Source organism: Manacus vitellinus, unplaced genomic scaffold (genome assembly GCF_001715985.3).
Source record: "Manacus vitellinus isolate BGI_N305 unplaced genomic scaffold, ASM171598v3 scaffold_48_pilon, whole genome shotgun sequence".
Taxonomy (NCBI): Eukaryota; Metazoa; Chordata; class Aves; order Passeriformes; family Pipridae; genus Manacus; species Manacus vitellinus.
This window is the reverse complement of record NW_021940593.1, coordinates 5,821,442-5,838,202: the sequence shown is the minus strand read 5'-3', so window position 1 is coordinate 5,838,202 and position 16,761 is coordinate 5,821,442. Positions and strand designations below refer to the sequence as shown.

The 16,761-nt window shown below is 52.9% G+C and overlaps 1 protein-coding gene across 1 annotated transcript; it reads right to left on the bottom strand.

Annotated features, from left to right (window-relative positions):
• Positions 1-905: 905 nt before the first annotated feature.
• Positions 906-13,349, bottom strand: DNAJB12 (DnaJ heat shock protein family (Hsp40) member B12). The gene is made up of 8 exons (XM_029962624.1): positions 13,168-13,349; positions 12,123-12,268; positions 8,924-9,109; positions 7,442-7,521; positions 6,463-6,572; positions 3,586-3,758; positions 2,574-2,722; positions 906-1,390 (listed from the first exon to the last, which is right to left on the bottom strand). The coding sequence occupies exons 1-7, from the start codon at positions 13,254-13,256 to the stop codon at positions 2,601-2,603; spliced, it is 906 nt and encodes a 301-aa protein (XP_029818484.1). The 5' UTR covers positions 13,257-13,349; the 3' UTR covers positions 906-1,390; positions 2,574-2,600.
• Between the last annotated feature and the right edge of the window lie 3,412 nt (positions 13,350-16,761).

Here is a 16,761-nt window from a genome sequence, read left to right as displayed (position 1 = left end):
TGGAACTGCAGAGCAGCAGAGCAAAATTAAAATCATCCAGTTTATCCCACGGGAGGCGGCTCTGCTCGTGCCAGCTTTGCTTCCAAGGGGTGGCTCCCGACCTCGGGCACCCTCCCGCCGGTGCTGCCCGGCGGTGACGGAGCGAGACACACCACAGAGCCCAGGGCTGCCCCGATCCGCCCAGCAGAACCGCTTTCAGAAGCAACACCGCACTCCATTTCCTGTGGATCTGCAGTATTTTCCAGGTCTCCTCAGGGAAATGTGGTGTCGAGGTGCAGCCGAGGCCCGGCTGCTCTCGGTGGGTGGGTGGGCGAGGAGCCCCGAGCGTGGGACACGCACAAAACCCCCGACGACGGGCGAGGTCGACGGGGAGCCCTGGTGGGCAGCCCTGGTGGGGAGCCCTGGTGGGCAGCCCTGGTGGGGAGCCCTGGTGGGGAGCCCTGGTGGGCAGCCCTGGTGGGGAGCCCTGGTGGGCAGCCCTGGTGGGAAGCCCTCTCCGCACGGAGCGCGCGCCACACGCTGATTACCAGGCAAAATTCCAGCAGACTCGGCGAAAAAAGGAGTTACGTGCACAGATGAACCCAGCGACTGACGAGCACAAACCATCCAGGACAATCCTTCCGTCCCGACGCCGGCGCTCAGCTGACCCGCCGCGGCTTCTGCCGACGCTGCAAAACCACGGCAGGGCTCGGGGCGGCTCCCCCGGCTCTGTTACCCCCTGCAGCTCTGCAGTTCCCCTTGTTGAAGGCAGGTACAGACATCCCAATCCCCACGACGCCGCTGGGCCTCCCGAAAGCCAAGTACAGCAACTGCAACGTGATCCTTGTTTTAGTGCCGGGCAGGAAAGTGATGTGGAGCGAGACACCCCGGGAAGAGGCTTCCCTGCCTCCCTGTGCACCAGAACGGGCAGAAAACAAAATAATTTAATCATCCAACCCCTGCATAGTTTAAAAGTACAACATATATACAGCTATAAATTAATGCTAAATAGATTATGTTTTCTTCTTCTTTTTTTCTTTCTTAGAGTTTTCTTTTGTCACCAAATCGTCCGGTTTCTCTCTCCGTTGGCAGCAGCGAAGGGTCTCCTTCTGCTTCACGGCTTCTGCAGTTAGTTTGGGTTCTTTTACACTCCATGTGTCTCTTCCAGGGGCTGTGGGATCCCAGAGCACGCTGGGGTGATGGAAGGGGAGGAGGAAGCCGGGCAAGCTGGGTTTGCTGGCCCAGTCGCTGCCCGAACGGCGGAGAGAGGCAGAGAGAAGAAAGAGGGCAGTTGTGCGTTGCTAATTCTCCAATTCCATTTTTTTAAGATAAGGTTTGATTCTTTTAAATAGTAAAGTCTGTCACCTCGGCTCAGTGCACTTCACCAAAAGTCTTCAGGCATTTCAAGAGTCTGGGAACAAAAGCGGGAGCGGTGTCAGTCTCCGGGCAACTCCCCCTTCCTTCCCCACCCCACAGCACAGGCAGCAGCTTTTCCAGGCTCTTTACAGACCACGAGGTGCAGGGAGGGAATTAAAGAAAAGCAGGTAATTAACACCAGCGTGTGGCAAAAGGAGAGGCGAAGTCATCCAAACAAGAGAATGGGAGGACCAAGATAAGAATGGATCCAAAACCAGAATACACCAAAAAAAAAAAAAAAAAGTCTGAATGGGTCCCAGAGGAATTTGCCGCTTAAAGGCCAACTTGCTTCAGATGCCAAGAAAATAAACCCCAAAACTGCAAACCAAGTCAGCTCGTGACCTAGTGTCCTGCAAGGAGTCCCTGTGAGCTGAAATGCGAGTTCCGTCACATCACCTGTACAAGCTTCATCTTTTTCTCAGAAACCCTTGTTCTCAAATAATGTTTGGGCGATAGAGGGACCTGCAGGTTTCACAGCCCACACCACCTGGTAGGCAAAATCAGCCCAGAAATTTAAGCAGAAAAAGGACTCCAAACCCTGTGCCAATTTCTTTTTCATTATTTTAGTGCAGCACGTCCAGTCTCACATCAGGGCTCTCCTTAATCCAAGCTCTCCAACACCTAAATCTTCCAGACCTACCCCCTCCTTAGCTGCTTTTATTTAGATTCCCAGTTTAACCAGTAAGTTACTTCTACAACCTGCTGGGAATTCTGGCCATTTGCTTTGCTCTCCTTAAGCGTCAGGGGAAGGCAACTGTGGGGGAAGGAACATCTGTGGGGTGGGACTCCGTTCCCTGTCATCACATTCACGTGCCAGGGATAACAGCTTTTCCAGTACAACAGGCAACAAAGCAACCAAAAAAGGGTTCATTAAAACGTGGAGGCTGGATGCCATGGCTGGTAACAAACTGCCAACCAGCCAAGGTGCTCCCAGCCTCACCCAGGGATCCCGGAGACCCAGCACTGACAGCACCAGAGAAAACAGGGACAGGGAGAGCTGAGGGTGCCAACATGCAAACTAAACCAAATCAGCATCTTGATTAAGGAGTGAAGGCTCGGTGGAGGGGGCGCTTCCCGCCCTGTGTGCATCCCAGGAGACTCGTGGAGGTCTGTGTCTCAGCCAGGGATTTAAGTGTTAAAAGCACTACGGTGGTTCCCGGGGCAGCCCCAGCTCGTACTTGTGCTGGTGCCGGGCGGGGCCGTGACTATCCGTGCAGGGAGGCCTGGACGTCTGACAGTCTGCTGCAGCTGGGGGTGCCCATCTTCTGTGCCCGCTGGTACAGGTCCGAGTCCCCGAAGTAGCGTGCCCGGTACAACAAGCCCTCCTCTGCACGGGGAGAAGCCCAGCGTTAGGAATTCCGCCCGGGATGAGACCCACTCGCCCGGCCCCGGCCCCCCCACGGGCTCTGCTGGGAACGGGAGGCACCTCCAGCGTCCAGGGCGAGGTGAAACACAGGATGAGGCTGAGGAAATGGCCCTGTGGGACAGGATGGGCGTCAGAGCTGCTGACAGCTCATCCATCCTGGGAAAGCCTCTGGAGCCCGGCGGGATCGGCCCCCAGTCCCAGGGGGCACGCAAAGGTTACCCCAGCACTGGGGCATCGGTCTCGCCTGGCACCACCCGGGCTCCAACAGCCCCTCCGGCACTCCGGGCACTGGAATCCTACCCTGGCCACAGCTGTGGCCATCCCATGCTGGGAATGGGCAGCCAGGGAAGTCAGGCTGCCCCCGGGACTCGCTGCCCTTGCCACACTGTGCTGCCAGGATGGCTGGCAGGGTCATCTGTCACACCACCCCCCCAGTCCCACATGCCCCCACAGCCCTCGGAGCAGGGCTGGGATGCACAACACCACGGGCAGCAGAGTCTTCCACACAGTCCTTGGAGAACTGAAGTATTACACACGTCCTAGAGGCCTTTTCCAACTTAAATGGTTCTATGATTCTACCTTCCCCCTCCAGTGGAAATCAGAGATACCCTGACAGGGCAGGGGACCCTCCGGGGCACAGCTCTTGTCTGACCAGTTCTACAGCAGCATTAGGAACCAAACCAAAACAAAGCCAACCCCACGTACCGGGTCTGTCATGAAGTCATGGACTGAAAAAAACCCAAGCCAGCAACACAGGAAATGTGCTGGCACCATGTTAAGGTACAGCTCTAGCACAGACCCTCCGTTCCTGACCCCCCACTCACTCTGCTGCTTCTCTTTCCAGCAGTTATTCCGGAGGTTTGCTATGTAGTCGTCCTCCACGCTCCGCTCCACGTTCTTCAGGTTCGTGCCCGTGTACTCGTCTGCAAAGTTCTCAGAGACGTAGTAGGGGACTTTCAAGTGCTCTGTGAATCTCCTGTGTATGTGACCCACAGACCTGGTCCAGGGAGAAGAGCAGAACAGTGTAGGAATTGCTCCAAGGGCACAGCAAAGCCCCCCACAGTGTGACATGATTCCAAACCGCTGGAAACATCCCTCACTCCCAACCAGCCCCAGGGAAAGGAAAAGCATTTCTGGTGGAAATGAACTGCCAACACAGGGAGAGAGAAGCTGCCAGGCCTCCAGCTCGGTAGGCAGAGCTCTGAACACAGACATAGCTCCGAGGCAGATTGCCCAGGGCCTAAACCCACTTAAAATAAAGTGTTCTCCAGGATTTTCAGCACTAATTAAATCTCTCCGCAATTTCCTCCGCTCACAAAATTAGACCTGCTCTGCACCAACCAGCACAGAGAGCACTTTCCAGAAGGAAATCTCTTCCTCCCCTGGCCCTGTTGAGGTGCATTTTAGACAAAGCCCTGACATTCCAGCAAACCTAGAGATGTTCACGGGGGCGTGTGGGAGCTGGAACGCAGGACCTGCGCCCAAACGCTGCATTGGTCAGGAACGGCTCCACCTGGAGACCTGCCCCAAGTTCCCCATAATAATAAATACCAGCTGGCTGCTGCATTTAAAAGCCAACCTGATTCTTAAGCCAGGTATAAACATTAACTTATCTGGGTCGCCCTTCAGTCTGTTATCAGGGTTTACAGGAGTGATTCAAAGACTCCTGCACGTTTCACCAAGGTCCAGCTCCTGGGGATGAGCAGTGGGTAACCAGATGGCCTGAACAGGAGCAAAAAGCGCCCCTGGGATTTTTCAAGGCAAAGGTGCAGCCTGGGAGAACCCAGCTCACTAAGTGAGCTGTGAAGGCAGAGCCCTGAGCTCCCCCAGAGTTCATACTCCTGTGTAAAATGAACTACATACAGAGTGTGCCCTCACGGGAGGAGGACTGAGGCTGGCAGAGCTACAGCAGCATGTCTGGGTGTAAAGCATGAAAATAAGGGCACAGGGAACCTGCCACCTGCAGTCAGACGTGTAATTAAGTCGGGTAAGTTCCATGAGGTGTTACTGAAGAGCAGGGTGGCACAGTCAGGCCCACAGCCAGGCAGCTCTTCCAGCAGGAAGCTGCTTTTTTGGAAGAGATTTACAAAGGTCACGGAGTGACAAATGGTTCTTTAGGACTCTGCCCTCCTCAGTGACGGCTTCACTACGGAGAAGTGGCATTAAAATCACCGGGTTCGACGCTTCTGTCCTCCTGCTCGCCGAGCTCAGGCACACATTTCCCTTCTCAGCACAGCACAAGCTGCTGTGAGCGGTCCAGCAGCTCCTCCTGCCGGCACGGCACCGCCTCGTCCCAGCTGAACTGCCCTGGTCGCGCAGGAAGGAGGGAGGACTGATCAGCCCATGTGCTTCCCTTGTCCAAATCCAGACTCGGAAACTGGGTTGCTTGCTGCTACCCCAGCATGCAGAGACAGGGACAGCACAGGGAACAGAGTAGCAGAGAAACATCTGGGGCTCAGGGATGGCTTTCCTCTGGCAGCTGGCAAGGCTGGAAGCAAATCCCTGCCCAACTTCAAAACTGCCCTCCCCTGAGGTGTCTTCTCACCCCACAAACTCTTCACCAGTACAATCCAAACTGGTATACATGTAATTGCTTAATCTTACAGTCCCGATACCAAGTGTAGAAATCACAGCTCAACCCTCTCAGAACAACCCTTAACTGTGCCAAAGCCACGCCATCTTTTGGTTCCAAGCACTAATGTCACAGTCTTTACCCTGAATCCGAAAGCTAAGCTGGGTTTTATAGTATTTAACATCATGCCCCACCCCTGGAAGTGTTCAAGACCACAAAGGATGGGGCTTGGAGCAACCTGGGCTAGTGGAAGGTGTCCCTGCCCATGGCCAGGGGTGGAACAACATAATTTTAAGGTCCCTTCCAACCCAAACCCTTCTGGGATTCTGTGATCAATGGCAAACGTTGCTACCTGTGAAACCAAGCAGGAACCCTGGGCTGTAACCAAGTCTGCCCTCTTTAAATACACATAAGGAACTTCCACTGAACATACATTAAGTTTTTGCAAAGGATGATGCAAGCAGCCAGAAATCAGGCCTGTTTTCCCACTCTCTGCTGTCACTGCAAAGTGACTAAGAGGAAAGATTCATTCCATTTGTCAGCCAAGTGAGCAGATGGGGCATTTCCACAGGATCTAGAACGAAACAGTTTCACTTTTGCATTGTAAATGCCTGGCCACTATTTCATGGCAAGATAAGAGTTCAAAACCAGGGCATTTCTCTGGGAGTGTCTTTTACTGTACAGGAGTGCCTTTTATTCCTTCTTCTCTTCCTCTGCTGCTTTGTACTAGGTATAAACTGAGGCTTTCATGAAGAACAGATCTGGTTTTTGCTTTTCACTGCCCAATTTAACTCTACACCTCAATTTGTTCTCCATATGGGATCTTGGTGCCAGGCTGGAGCCTCCCAAAACCATTTTGCCTGTCCCTTTCCAGGAGGACACAGCCAGCTGTGGGTAAGGGCTGTAGAAGGTCCCTGTCAAAGAACTCCCTTCCCTTAGGGAAGTGAGAAACCTTCTCTGCCCCTTCCATTTCACACCTGTTTGAGAACCAGGAGGCCTACACTGCTGTGTGGGACAGCTGGCAGCAAGAGCAAGGGGTCAGGAGAGAAAGCAACAAACCAAAGGAAAACAGGGAAAACAGAGAGTGGAGATCCCTGCCCTCCCACACCCCTCCCCAACAGGTACTGACGGCCTCTGGCTCAGACTGTAGGGTGGGCTGGAGACCATCATCTGGCTGAGAGCAGACACAATGATCAGGATGAGGATGGGCATCAGCTGGACAAACAGCCCCAGGCCACCCTGTGGGAACAGAAACACGCAGGGCAGTGCCAATCCACACCCCTGTGCCCCAGGATCCAGTGCAGTGCCAATCCACACCCCTGTGCCCCAGGATCCAGTGCAGTGCAGGATCCAGTGCAGTGCCAATCCACACCCCTGTGCCCCAGGATCCAGTGCAGTGCCAATCCACACCCCTGTGCCCCAGGATCCAGTGCAGTGCCAATCCACACCCCTGTGCCCCAGGATCCAGTGCAGTGCCAATCCACACCCCTGTGCCCCAGGATCCAGTGCAGTGCCAATCCATGCCCCTGTGCCCCAGGATCCCGTAGCACTGCTCTCCCTCCCTCCCAGTGCTCAGACACAACCTCCACTCTCCTGCTTCTCACAGGCATTTGTCTCAGGAGTAACTCAGAATAACTGGGGGGAACCCAGCAGCACACTGGGCACTGTGACTGAAGGTCCAAAGCCACTGGATGTGACAAAGGGCAGAGGGGACTGGCAGGAGGAACCTTGTGAGGGAATTCCAGAAGCCTCACGCCCATATTTTGTTTTTCTAGAGTTTTTGCTAGAGAGCAGGACTGGTTTTATGGAAAGCCTTCTCCCCTTTTCAGTGGTGGATGAAAGCAATTCCCCCTCTCCCTCACCTCCCGAGCTCTCTCCAGTTCCAGCAGTGTACATCTCCCCTTTAAGCTTGGGAAAGAAATATTCAGGAAGTTCTTGTTTGTTTGTTTTTTAAAAATAAAACTGGCTATCCCCAGAAAACCCTGACTCCAGCTTTCTCCTCACACAGAGGGCAGCACCATTTCCCAAGCCAGCCACAGCAAACAGCTCCCAGTTCACATGTTGGGAACACCTTTACCCTCCCAGCCCCTGGTTTGTTGTCCACTTACATCCCCCTGGTGCTCCCTCCTGTCCTGCCTCTGGTGGTAGGTGTATCTCATCCTGCCATTGCTGTACACGTGAACGTTACCTGCAGGCAAAGACAACTGTTACACCAAAGTCACAGCGTGGAGGGTGGTGCTGGCTGGCCAGGAGGGAACCACAAAAGGTGGCCATGATCCATGGCACTTGCCGAAACAGGAGCATTCCTGAGGTGTACTGAGTGCAAACAGAGCGGGCACAGGGGTACTTCTGTCAGATTTTGCAGGATCATATGAAAATTCAGGTTGGTGGTGACCTCAGGAGGTCCAACCTCCTGCTCAAAGCAGGGTCAGCTACACAGAGGGAGTACCTTGTACAGGCTTCCTCTCTTCTGACTGAACTGCCTTTAGATTAAACCTAATTACAAACAGAAATAATTCTGGTATTTTTCCACCCTGAAAACAAAGCTCATCCATGTCTTGTTTTAAATATCAAAGCTACAGCTGCAGAGGGAGCCTGGCTGAGAGAGCAGCCCTGGACTCCCTTGGGACAGTGAGGAGAGGGAAAAAAAGACTGAGCCAAAATAGCAATGTGCTGGTTTTGCTGGAGTAGCTTGGCCTCTCTGCCAGGCAGAACACCAATGCTGCAAAAGGCTCCCAGATGCCTGTCACTGGTGTTGGTGTGTTAATTCCCACACACTGGGCAGGAGAGAGCTACCAGAGTAAATCTTCTTCACTGAAACCAAATTATTTCTTTTTTAAGTTGGTCCACAGAGGTCAGATAACCCTTGTCTCCACTGCCAGTCAGATATGACCAGAGCAAGGACAAGGGAGTCTTCCAAAAGAAAACCCTTGTCCTGATGTGAAGTCTGTGTCTTCCTGACTGGAACTGAGCAAGTGAAGGAACAGGCACTCAGTTCTTTTCTGCTGTCCAAGCCATGATGAGTATTGTGGATAGACAGGATGCAGACTTCATTCTCAGTTCAAGAGGTTTAAACTGTGCTGTAGAAATACACTTTCCTTTTATGGGACATGGGGGAGAGCAGGAAGTGGCCAGTGATCTCACAGAAGCTGCTCCAGCTGCGTGGCAGAGCAGATAGAGATCGGGAGCAAGGCCCAGGGTTTGCTCTGATAAGAAGATTTAACTTCTCAAACCACCAGGCAGAAAAGCCTTCCTCAAAACAGGATTATTTTTACAACAAGCCTTAAAACAAGTAATTTTTTGTTCTAACATCCAACCCAAGCCAACAGCAGCTAATGCTGCCAGCCATGCAAACAAACACCTGAAGCTGGGAAGAAGTCCAGCTCTCATGGTATTTCCTGCTGGACGCCGAGTTCTCCAAGTACCCACCTGAACAACTCAAAAACCTCGAGGTGTTCAGGTCGTGCCTGAAGGAGAACCCTCTCCCATCGAGCTCAGCAATCCCTGCACGGCCAAACAAATCCCTACTGCGCTGTCACTCCGCCAAAGCATCGCGTCCCGCTCAAGAGACTAAGGTTTAAGGTGCTTACTAGAGGGAAAACCACCACCAAAAAACATGTTGAAGAGGTCCTCGGGGGAGATGTCGGCCTCGAACCCGCGGTGGAAGTCCGAGTGGCTGTGCCCATGCCGGGCAGGGTTGAGTTTCTCATCTCCAAACTGGTCATACTGCTTCCTCTTCTCCGGGTTGCTCAACACCGCGTACGCGTTCCCGATGGCTGCAACGGGGACAATAAGGAAGCAATTAGCTTCTCTCTCCTGCACGTGATACGTTCAGCCCTGCACACTGCCAGGACTTGCCTTTCTCCTCACACAAATGAGATTCTCAGCTACCCATGTCTTTTCAACGGGCTACTGGTGACCTGGCACACGGCGCTGGCAAAGGCAGACAGGAGGAAGTCACACCAAGAGACTCGATGAAAAATCCCTTAATTGATTTGAATAAAGGAGTTATGATATGACTGATATGAATTTGGTGCATGTCCTTAGGGAAACCCTTCAGCTGTAACCAACTGTTACAGGGAAATAAAACTGCAGTTGACAAATTTTATCCAAACGTGGCATTAGGGGAATTCATTGTCGGAGCACGAAACCAGAACTGCAAACAATCTAAATATGGGCCAGATCACTGAAAGAGACTTTAAAACTTTCCATGAAAGCTGGTAGGGAAACATTAGCTAGAAGTTGTGTCTGTCAGCTGTGAATTTCAAGATTTCCAGATGCCAGACGTAAGGTGCATAATTACAAGGACTGTTAACCAGTGCCTGTGACGGTGGAAATGAACTGGAACTGAAGTCCTGCCAGTTCCCAGAGTTTCTCTCCTTCCAGCCTCGGCAGTTTGAGCCCTTCTCCCAGAACACCTGCCTGCCACCCTCCTATTTCTGTGCTTCCCCCTCGACATGTTCCAGTTTCCCACCTCCCCTCTGCACCAACCCACCCGAGAGCCTCCCTGTGTCGCAAGGAGCCAAAGTGCCCGTGGCAGCGACTGCCTGGTGTGTGAAAGACAGGAGCAGAAGGGATAGAAAAGGGAGATTCATGCCCTTTTGGAGGAGATCAACTCCAAGATTCAACATTTTCCCCATGGTCAGATGGAGGTGTATGGTTTCCTCTTGGACTAGAGACTGGGAGTGTGGAGGATGTAATGTCAATACACTCCTTCTCCTTCTTGGTTATAATTAGTGCACACAGAGCAAACAATTCCAGAGCCAGGCAGGGAAGCTGGTGGACAAGGAGTGACTCAGAGTGTATGAACCACACAGCTTGAAAGAACCAGCCAAGCAATGAGAACAGAGCGCTGTAGGGTTTGTTCACTGTCTGACTTTGTGCTGACAAAGCCAAGAAACTCCTCATTCCAGATTAGGATTTTAGCTCCTAGTAACCAGGTTCATTTCTTTTTTTCCAGCATCAGACAGGCAGTGATGCAAATCTGCCACAGGTCAGGCTGCAGCAAACTGCAACTATAAACTGAGACACGGGCTCAGGACAAGACACTTTATCAGCAGCCACAGGGGAGGTGACTGCCAAGACTTCAGGTAATACATCAACGTAAGAAAAAATTAACTAATACCCTCACTGCAGTGCAGGCTCCCCCTTCACCCTCTGGAACCAAACAGCTGGAGTTCAGCAAGCTGGGAGCTCAGCTTGGGGGCTGAAGGACAGGGAGCCAAGGAGGCAAGGCCTGGAGGAGATAACTCACGAGCAGAGAGCTCTGCAGCAGGGGATAAAGGGCACCTTGCTTAACACACCACTTCTGGCACGTAACTCTTGTCAGAGCCCTCTGCAAACATCATTATTGGAGATTACAGGTGAGGAAACCTGCCTTTTGCCAAAGCAGGGATCCAAGGATGAGCCACTGAGCAGCAGCTCTGCACATGCAGAGCTGTACCTGTCTGCAGATGCTCCTTCATCTGCCCCCCACACCACACAGGCTCTCCCAAGTAGCTGGGGGGCAGCTCACTGTTTGCTAACACTTATCAGGTAAGGATTTAAGTCTTAAAAGACTTGAACAAACCTTACATAAGACTTTTACTGCTGAATTCATGTCTGCAAGGAGCTCACCCCAACACTGTATCAGTACACTCACACCAGGCCAGCCCTGCTCCCTGCTCCAGCAGAAGCCTCATGCATTTCACTCCCCAAATCCCAGAATGGTTTGGGTTGGAAGGGACCTTAAAGACCACCTAGTCCAGCCTCCCTGCCATGGGCAGGGACACCTTCCACTAGCCCAGGTTGCTCCAAGCCCCATCCAACCTGGCCTTGGACACTTCCAGGGATGGGGTAGCCACAGTTTCTTTGGGCAACCTGTGCCAGGGCCTTACATCCCTCACAGGGGAGAATTCCTTCCTAGAAAATGGCCAGAATCAGACCACTTTTGTGGCTTTAACACCACAAAACCAGTGCTGCACAGCTGGTATCAGAGGGTTCCACATTTAGCTCAACAATAAGAATCAAACTTGCACAGCTTGCAGGGGGAAATGGGGTTATGTGTTCCAAGCACTGGACATGTTCCACGTCTTGGAAAATTACTCCAGTTTTAAGGTATCTTATTACCCAGGAAACATTCCTGCTGCATTTGCAGAGAGGCCCTGAGAACGGGGCTCTTTGCAGCAGAACTGGAGCTCCTGGTGACCTTTTTTGAGTTCTGGCTGGGCTCAGTTACACCCCAGAAACTTCCACATGGGATTCCTATCCACCAATTCCATCCACAGCCTTTCACAATGGTCAGGTGCTTCCTAGAATGTTTCTCTCAAGGGGTTCATGGGCCAAAGAGCTGCTTCTTGTGCTGCACAACTCACTGGGTCTCTCCTGGGTTTGCCAGTAGACAGGGGTGCACCCAGAACCTGCAGGACTTGGGGCTTCTCCCTGTTAAGTGAACACTCCTGCAACTCTCCAAAAAACCAGGATGGTTCCCATCCTGAGGGAATTCCCTTCTGAGCAGCATGGCAGGAGGCTGGAGCAACACACAGGAAGGGCTGCTGGGAGAAAGGGAAGGAAGGCTGCTCCTTGTCCCACTGGCAGAGACGAATCCCACCCACACCAACCTGTGCTTATTATTTTAAGCTTATACTTCGTTCATGATCCAGCCGGCTCCGAAGAGAGACAACTTCACAAAGAGCAGCTTGACTTCACTCCACCTGACCCGAGAGGTTGTTTTTAGGAGCTGTCACTAGCCCAGCTCGGTGCCACTGCCTGACAGTCGGGGGCAGATCCCAAATCTGGAGCCGCCTTTACCTTTGAAGGCCTCGGTGGCCCCCGGCGCGTGGTTCTTGTCCGGGTGGAACTTGAGGGCCAGTTTCCGGTAGGCCTTTTTCAGGTCCTCGTCAGAAGCTTCTCTGTTCACTCCCAGAATTTCGTAGTAGTCTTTGCACTGCTTTACCCTGTCAGAGGAGAGGGGAGAAAACGGGGAGTCTGAGGAGTGCAAACCCCTCTGCCCTGAACACGTGGGCTCCGTGACACCTCACACCTCAGCCTCGGCGGCGTCGCGCGGGGCCCTCGCGGTGACTCAGCCCTCACGGGGTGACCCAGCTGCTTTCACCGACTCATTCCGGGTGTGACAAACACTCCCACGGAACGAGTCGGGCCAGTAGAGGTGGAAGGGCCTCTCCTCAGGCCGGGATATCACCGGCAGAGGAATGGAACTGGCAAATAAACCTCACACTCGTCACTCTCACGTTTCGGAGGCTCTTTGGGAGGGACTACGGGATCTGGGGGATATCTGGGCTTAATGGAATTTTCCCCTTCCTCTCTCCTCAGCTAATTCACAGACCTAAAACTAAGAGCTGAATTCCAGAGGAGGAAGGAGGGAGCTGCCCAGGGTGTGCAGTCCAATTCCTCCTGGGCACACTCAGAGCCCAGCCATGGTTTCTGCTTCTCACGTGACTCATCTGAGACAGAATCCAGCAGGCCGGGTTTTTGGAGAAGTGGATGATGTAAGAAACCTCCCTGCAAGTCCCTTAGAGTGGTTCTTGTGCAACTCAGGCCATGCCCATAACCTCAAACAACATTTACCAAGTGACTGTGCCTGGGGATCAGTCCTTCAGCTTCCAGGATGTGCAAATGGTAGAAAGGAATAAAGGAAAGCTTGAAACAGGGTTTGGAAAACGGGCAGACTCAACTCAGCTGCCTCCCAGGGCTGCTGGAACTATAAATCCTCCTGGGTGTGCTTTTAACACCACTCCACGTGGTTTCTGAGCTGGAATCTTTAGAACACTGTGAAAACCAGAGCGGTGCCACACGACAGAGTCAAACAAACTGCCCCAGAGGGCTGCTCACACACCTCTTCACTGCATCCACCTGGTCCTGAGTGTAGCCCTTGGGGGCCTCCCCTCCGGCCTCCCCGTTGGCTGACGGGAAGTCCCCGCTCATTTTCCTGAAGGGGGGGTTTGTGGACTCCCTGGACTGGGACTGGCCATTGGCCGACTGCTCGCCCTTGTTCAGTGACTCCAGCAGGACTGGAACGAGAGAAAGGTAAAGAATAAAGAGGTTAAGAGACCATCAAGCTCAATCTGCCCCTCCAGCTCGACCATGAAGAGACCCCTCTTCATCTCTGCCACTGCTCCAAGACCCCTCACCTTCCTCAGGAAGACCCCAACCCTTCCACCCAAGGGACCCTCCAGCTCCTGCTGCTTCTTGCCCAGATGTGAGGGCTAGTGCTGAAGAGATTCCCTGCTTTTCCCAAAGCACACCGCCTCCATTAAAACCCCAGGACTACCCAACCAGACAGCCCAGGAGCCACAGTGGATCACCAAAGTGGTGCATCCTTGTCCTTTTTCCCCCCCTACATCTCTCCTCAGCAGCAAAGCATGCCCAAATTTGTCCTCTAGCATATTACAAAGCGTATTACTCTTCTTTATCTCCTCCTTTTGAGAGTCTGCTGCGCTGGGGAAGTGATGTGACAATGCTGTATCTTTAGAGAGCTTGGAGAATGATTCCGTGGGATGCCAATCCCACAGGGACACTCCCCCTTTCTGGGGACAGAACTGCAGCACTGGTGGCTGCCAGCACGACAGGCCCCGTCACACCAGTCACACTTTGTTCTCCTCTCTTACCCACATACCAGGAGCAGCTGTGAAAACCATTTTCTCTCTTAATTACTGAATAGGAGTTGCAGAAATTCACTTTCCCCTTGCTTTTCCTCCTCACAAGGCTCGGGCACTGCCCTCCATCCTCTTCAGCCAACAGGGGACAAACACCCAGGCCTGGCCTAACCACACAGGAGACACAACCGAGGAGACTCCAAGCATGGAATACCTTTCCATCATCCCTGGCAGCTGGATAGCCACTATTTTTTAAATCTGACTGATTTCTTCATCAAAAAGAACAGGCACATGTACTATGATTAAACCCAGACATATTATTTACAGAAGCCTCAGTATCCTGAGCTTGCAGTCCTTTATCCACAGCCCAGAACTGAGAAGGATGTTCCACCTCCTCCCATGGATTGCACACTACAGACCTTGCACTATGAGGGTATCACCTCTTAAAGCCAGTGTAAACAATGCTTGCAGGCCAAGAGATGAGCCAAGATAGCCAAGATATCCTATCTGCCCCCAGAGCTTGGAGGGGCAAGAAAAATCCACTCTGTAATCCAAGAGCCAACAAGGGATGAGGGATAAAAATGACAGTGGGGTAACGAGCAGTAACTCAGTGGGTGAGCTTTTGAGCTTGGGGGGGTTTCACTAATGTAAAAAAAATTTATTTCAGAAAAATAAATCCTTCCCTCCCTCATATTCACACCACTCCAGTGTTCACAGAATCACAGGCTTGGCTTTTGCTCCTTCCAAACCTGGAGCTTTTAAATTTCCCCTCACAAGGCTGTTCCCCCCCACCCCCTGCTCCTGCTGCTTTGGGCTCAGTTCCCCACAGCTTGCCAAGAGAATTTTAGAATCACAGAATGGTCTGGGTTGGAAAGGACCCTAAGGATCATCCCATTCCACCCCCTGCCATGGGCAGGGACACCTCCCACTAGCCCAGGTTGCTCCAAGCCCTGTCCAACCTGGCCTTGGACACTTCCAGGGATGGGGCAGCCTGTGCCAGGGCCTCACCTCCCTCACAATGAAGAATTTCTTCCCAGTATCCCACCTAAGCCCACTGTCTGTCAGTGGGGAGCCCCTGGGACCAGCCCAGCACTCAGGGGTTCTGTGTCCCAGCACACACGGCTGGGGCACGCTGAGCTTGTCATCAACCCCACCCCAAAGTGCACTTCCCAAATCCAACCACAGAAATCCATGGATGGCCACAGCACAGCTCCATTTGGCTCTGCAGCCCCGATCCTATTGCTTCTGCACCCCAAAGCCACGCTGGTGCCCCGTGCAGCCCCAGCACAGCCCAAATCCACGGGCTCCTGGGGCAGACAGAGCTGAATTAGTTTTCAGTTCTGCCACCTCAGCTCCACTTTTCCTCGCTTATCAGCCAACATCTGTCCAACAAAACTTCCCCAACTCCCACTCTGAGGTGACTGGGGCTGCGCTGACACAGAGGGTTTTTGCTGAAATCCCCTTGCAAAACCCTCCCCTGGCCCCGTGACGACACCAAAGGCCCAGCTGGGGTCAGGGTTTGCAGCTGCACAAGGGCCACGTCGCTGAGTGTTGCCAAACCCCCTGGAACTCGTGGGAAAGAGACTTCCCAGGAGCTCTGGAGACTCAGTGACCTCCATGGAACCGCAGGATGTACGGCAGCATTTCCCAACTCCAGACACAAAGGGTCCTTGGATGTGAGACTTGGTTGGGGCTGGCCACAAACTACCATGTTGTGTTTAACATTAACCTGCCCCTGCTGCCCCCCCTCGGCCTCTGCCTTCCTCCAAAAGTCACTTTTCCTACGCAGTAATTTCACAGAAGTATAAATTCGGAGGAAAGGGAGGGCAGGAAAACCATGCTGCACTCACAACAGGCTGACACACCATGTCTGGGGGAGCAGGAAGAGGCTGGAGCAGCCACAAGGAGCATTACAGGAAGCCCTGGGACACACAGGCTGCAAAGCTCAGCCAAAGAATCCAAACTCAGATGAGATCAAAGTGAAAAAAAAACCAAAACCCAGGGCCCTTTGTATAAATTTCCGCAACGTCAGAACAGGCAGGGAAAGGATTGTGTTTGGCTGCTTCCAAAGACCACTTCCCACGTTCACTAAAGCTTCCAGGAAGTGAGATCCTTCCTCAAAACTCCGAAGGCCTTCAAGGAGGAGGATTATTCTGTTCCACGTATGAGGGTATGAGCTCAGCATGGCCTGTCTGTCTGGGAACGGTGGGAAACTGCTGGAGGAGGAACGGGAGAGGGAGAGGAGGAATAGGAGAGGGAGAGGAGGAGGAATATGACGAGGAAAGTAGGAGGAACAGGAGAAGGAACAAGAGAGGGAGAGAAGAATAAGAGGAAGAGATGAGGAGGAATAAGAGGGGGAGAAGAGGAATAAGAGAGGGAGGGGAGGAATAAGAGGAGGGCAGGAAGAGGGGGAAGAGAGGAATAGGAGGAGAGGAATAGGAGAGGGAAAGGAGGAAGAGAAGGAAGAAAAGAGGAGTAAGAGAGGGAGGAGAGGAATGGGAGCAGGAGAGGAATAAGAGAAGGAGGAAAGGAACAGGAATAAGAAAGGAGAAATAGGAGGGGGAAAGGAGGAACATATGGAGGAGACGAATAGGAGGAGAGGAGGAGGAGAGGAATAGGAGGAGGAGAGGAATAGGAGTGGAAAAGGAGGCATAGGAGGAGCAGAAGAGAAGGAGAAGGGTGAAAGGCTTTCCGCAGCCCCCCGAGAACTTCTCTCCCGCCTTGCCAAGCCCCGCAGCGCTGCTCCCACCAGCCCGGCGTCAGGGATCCAGGGAGCTCCCGGGGTGCCCCTGCCCTCCCCGGCAGCCTCTTGCCCGGGCCCCAGCGAAGGCGAG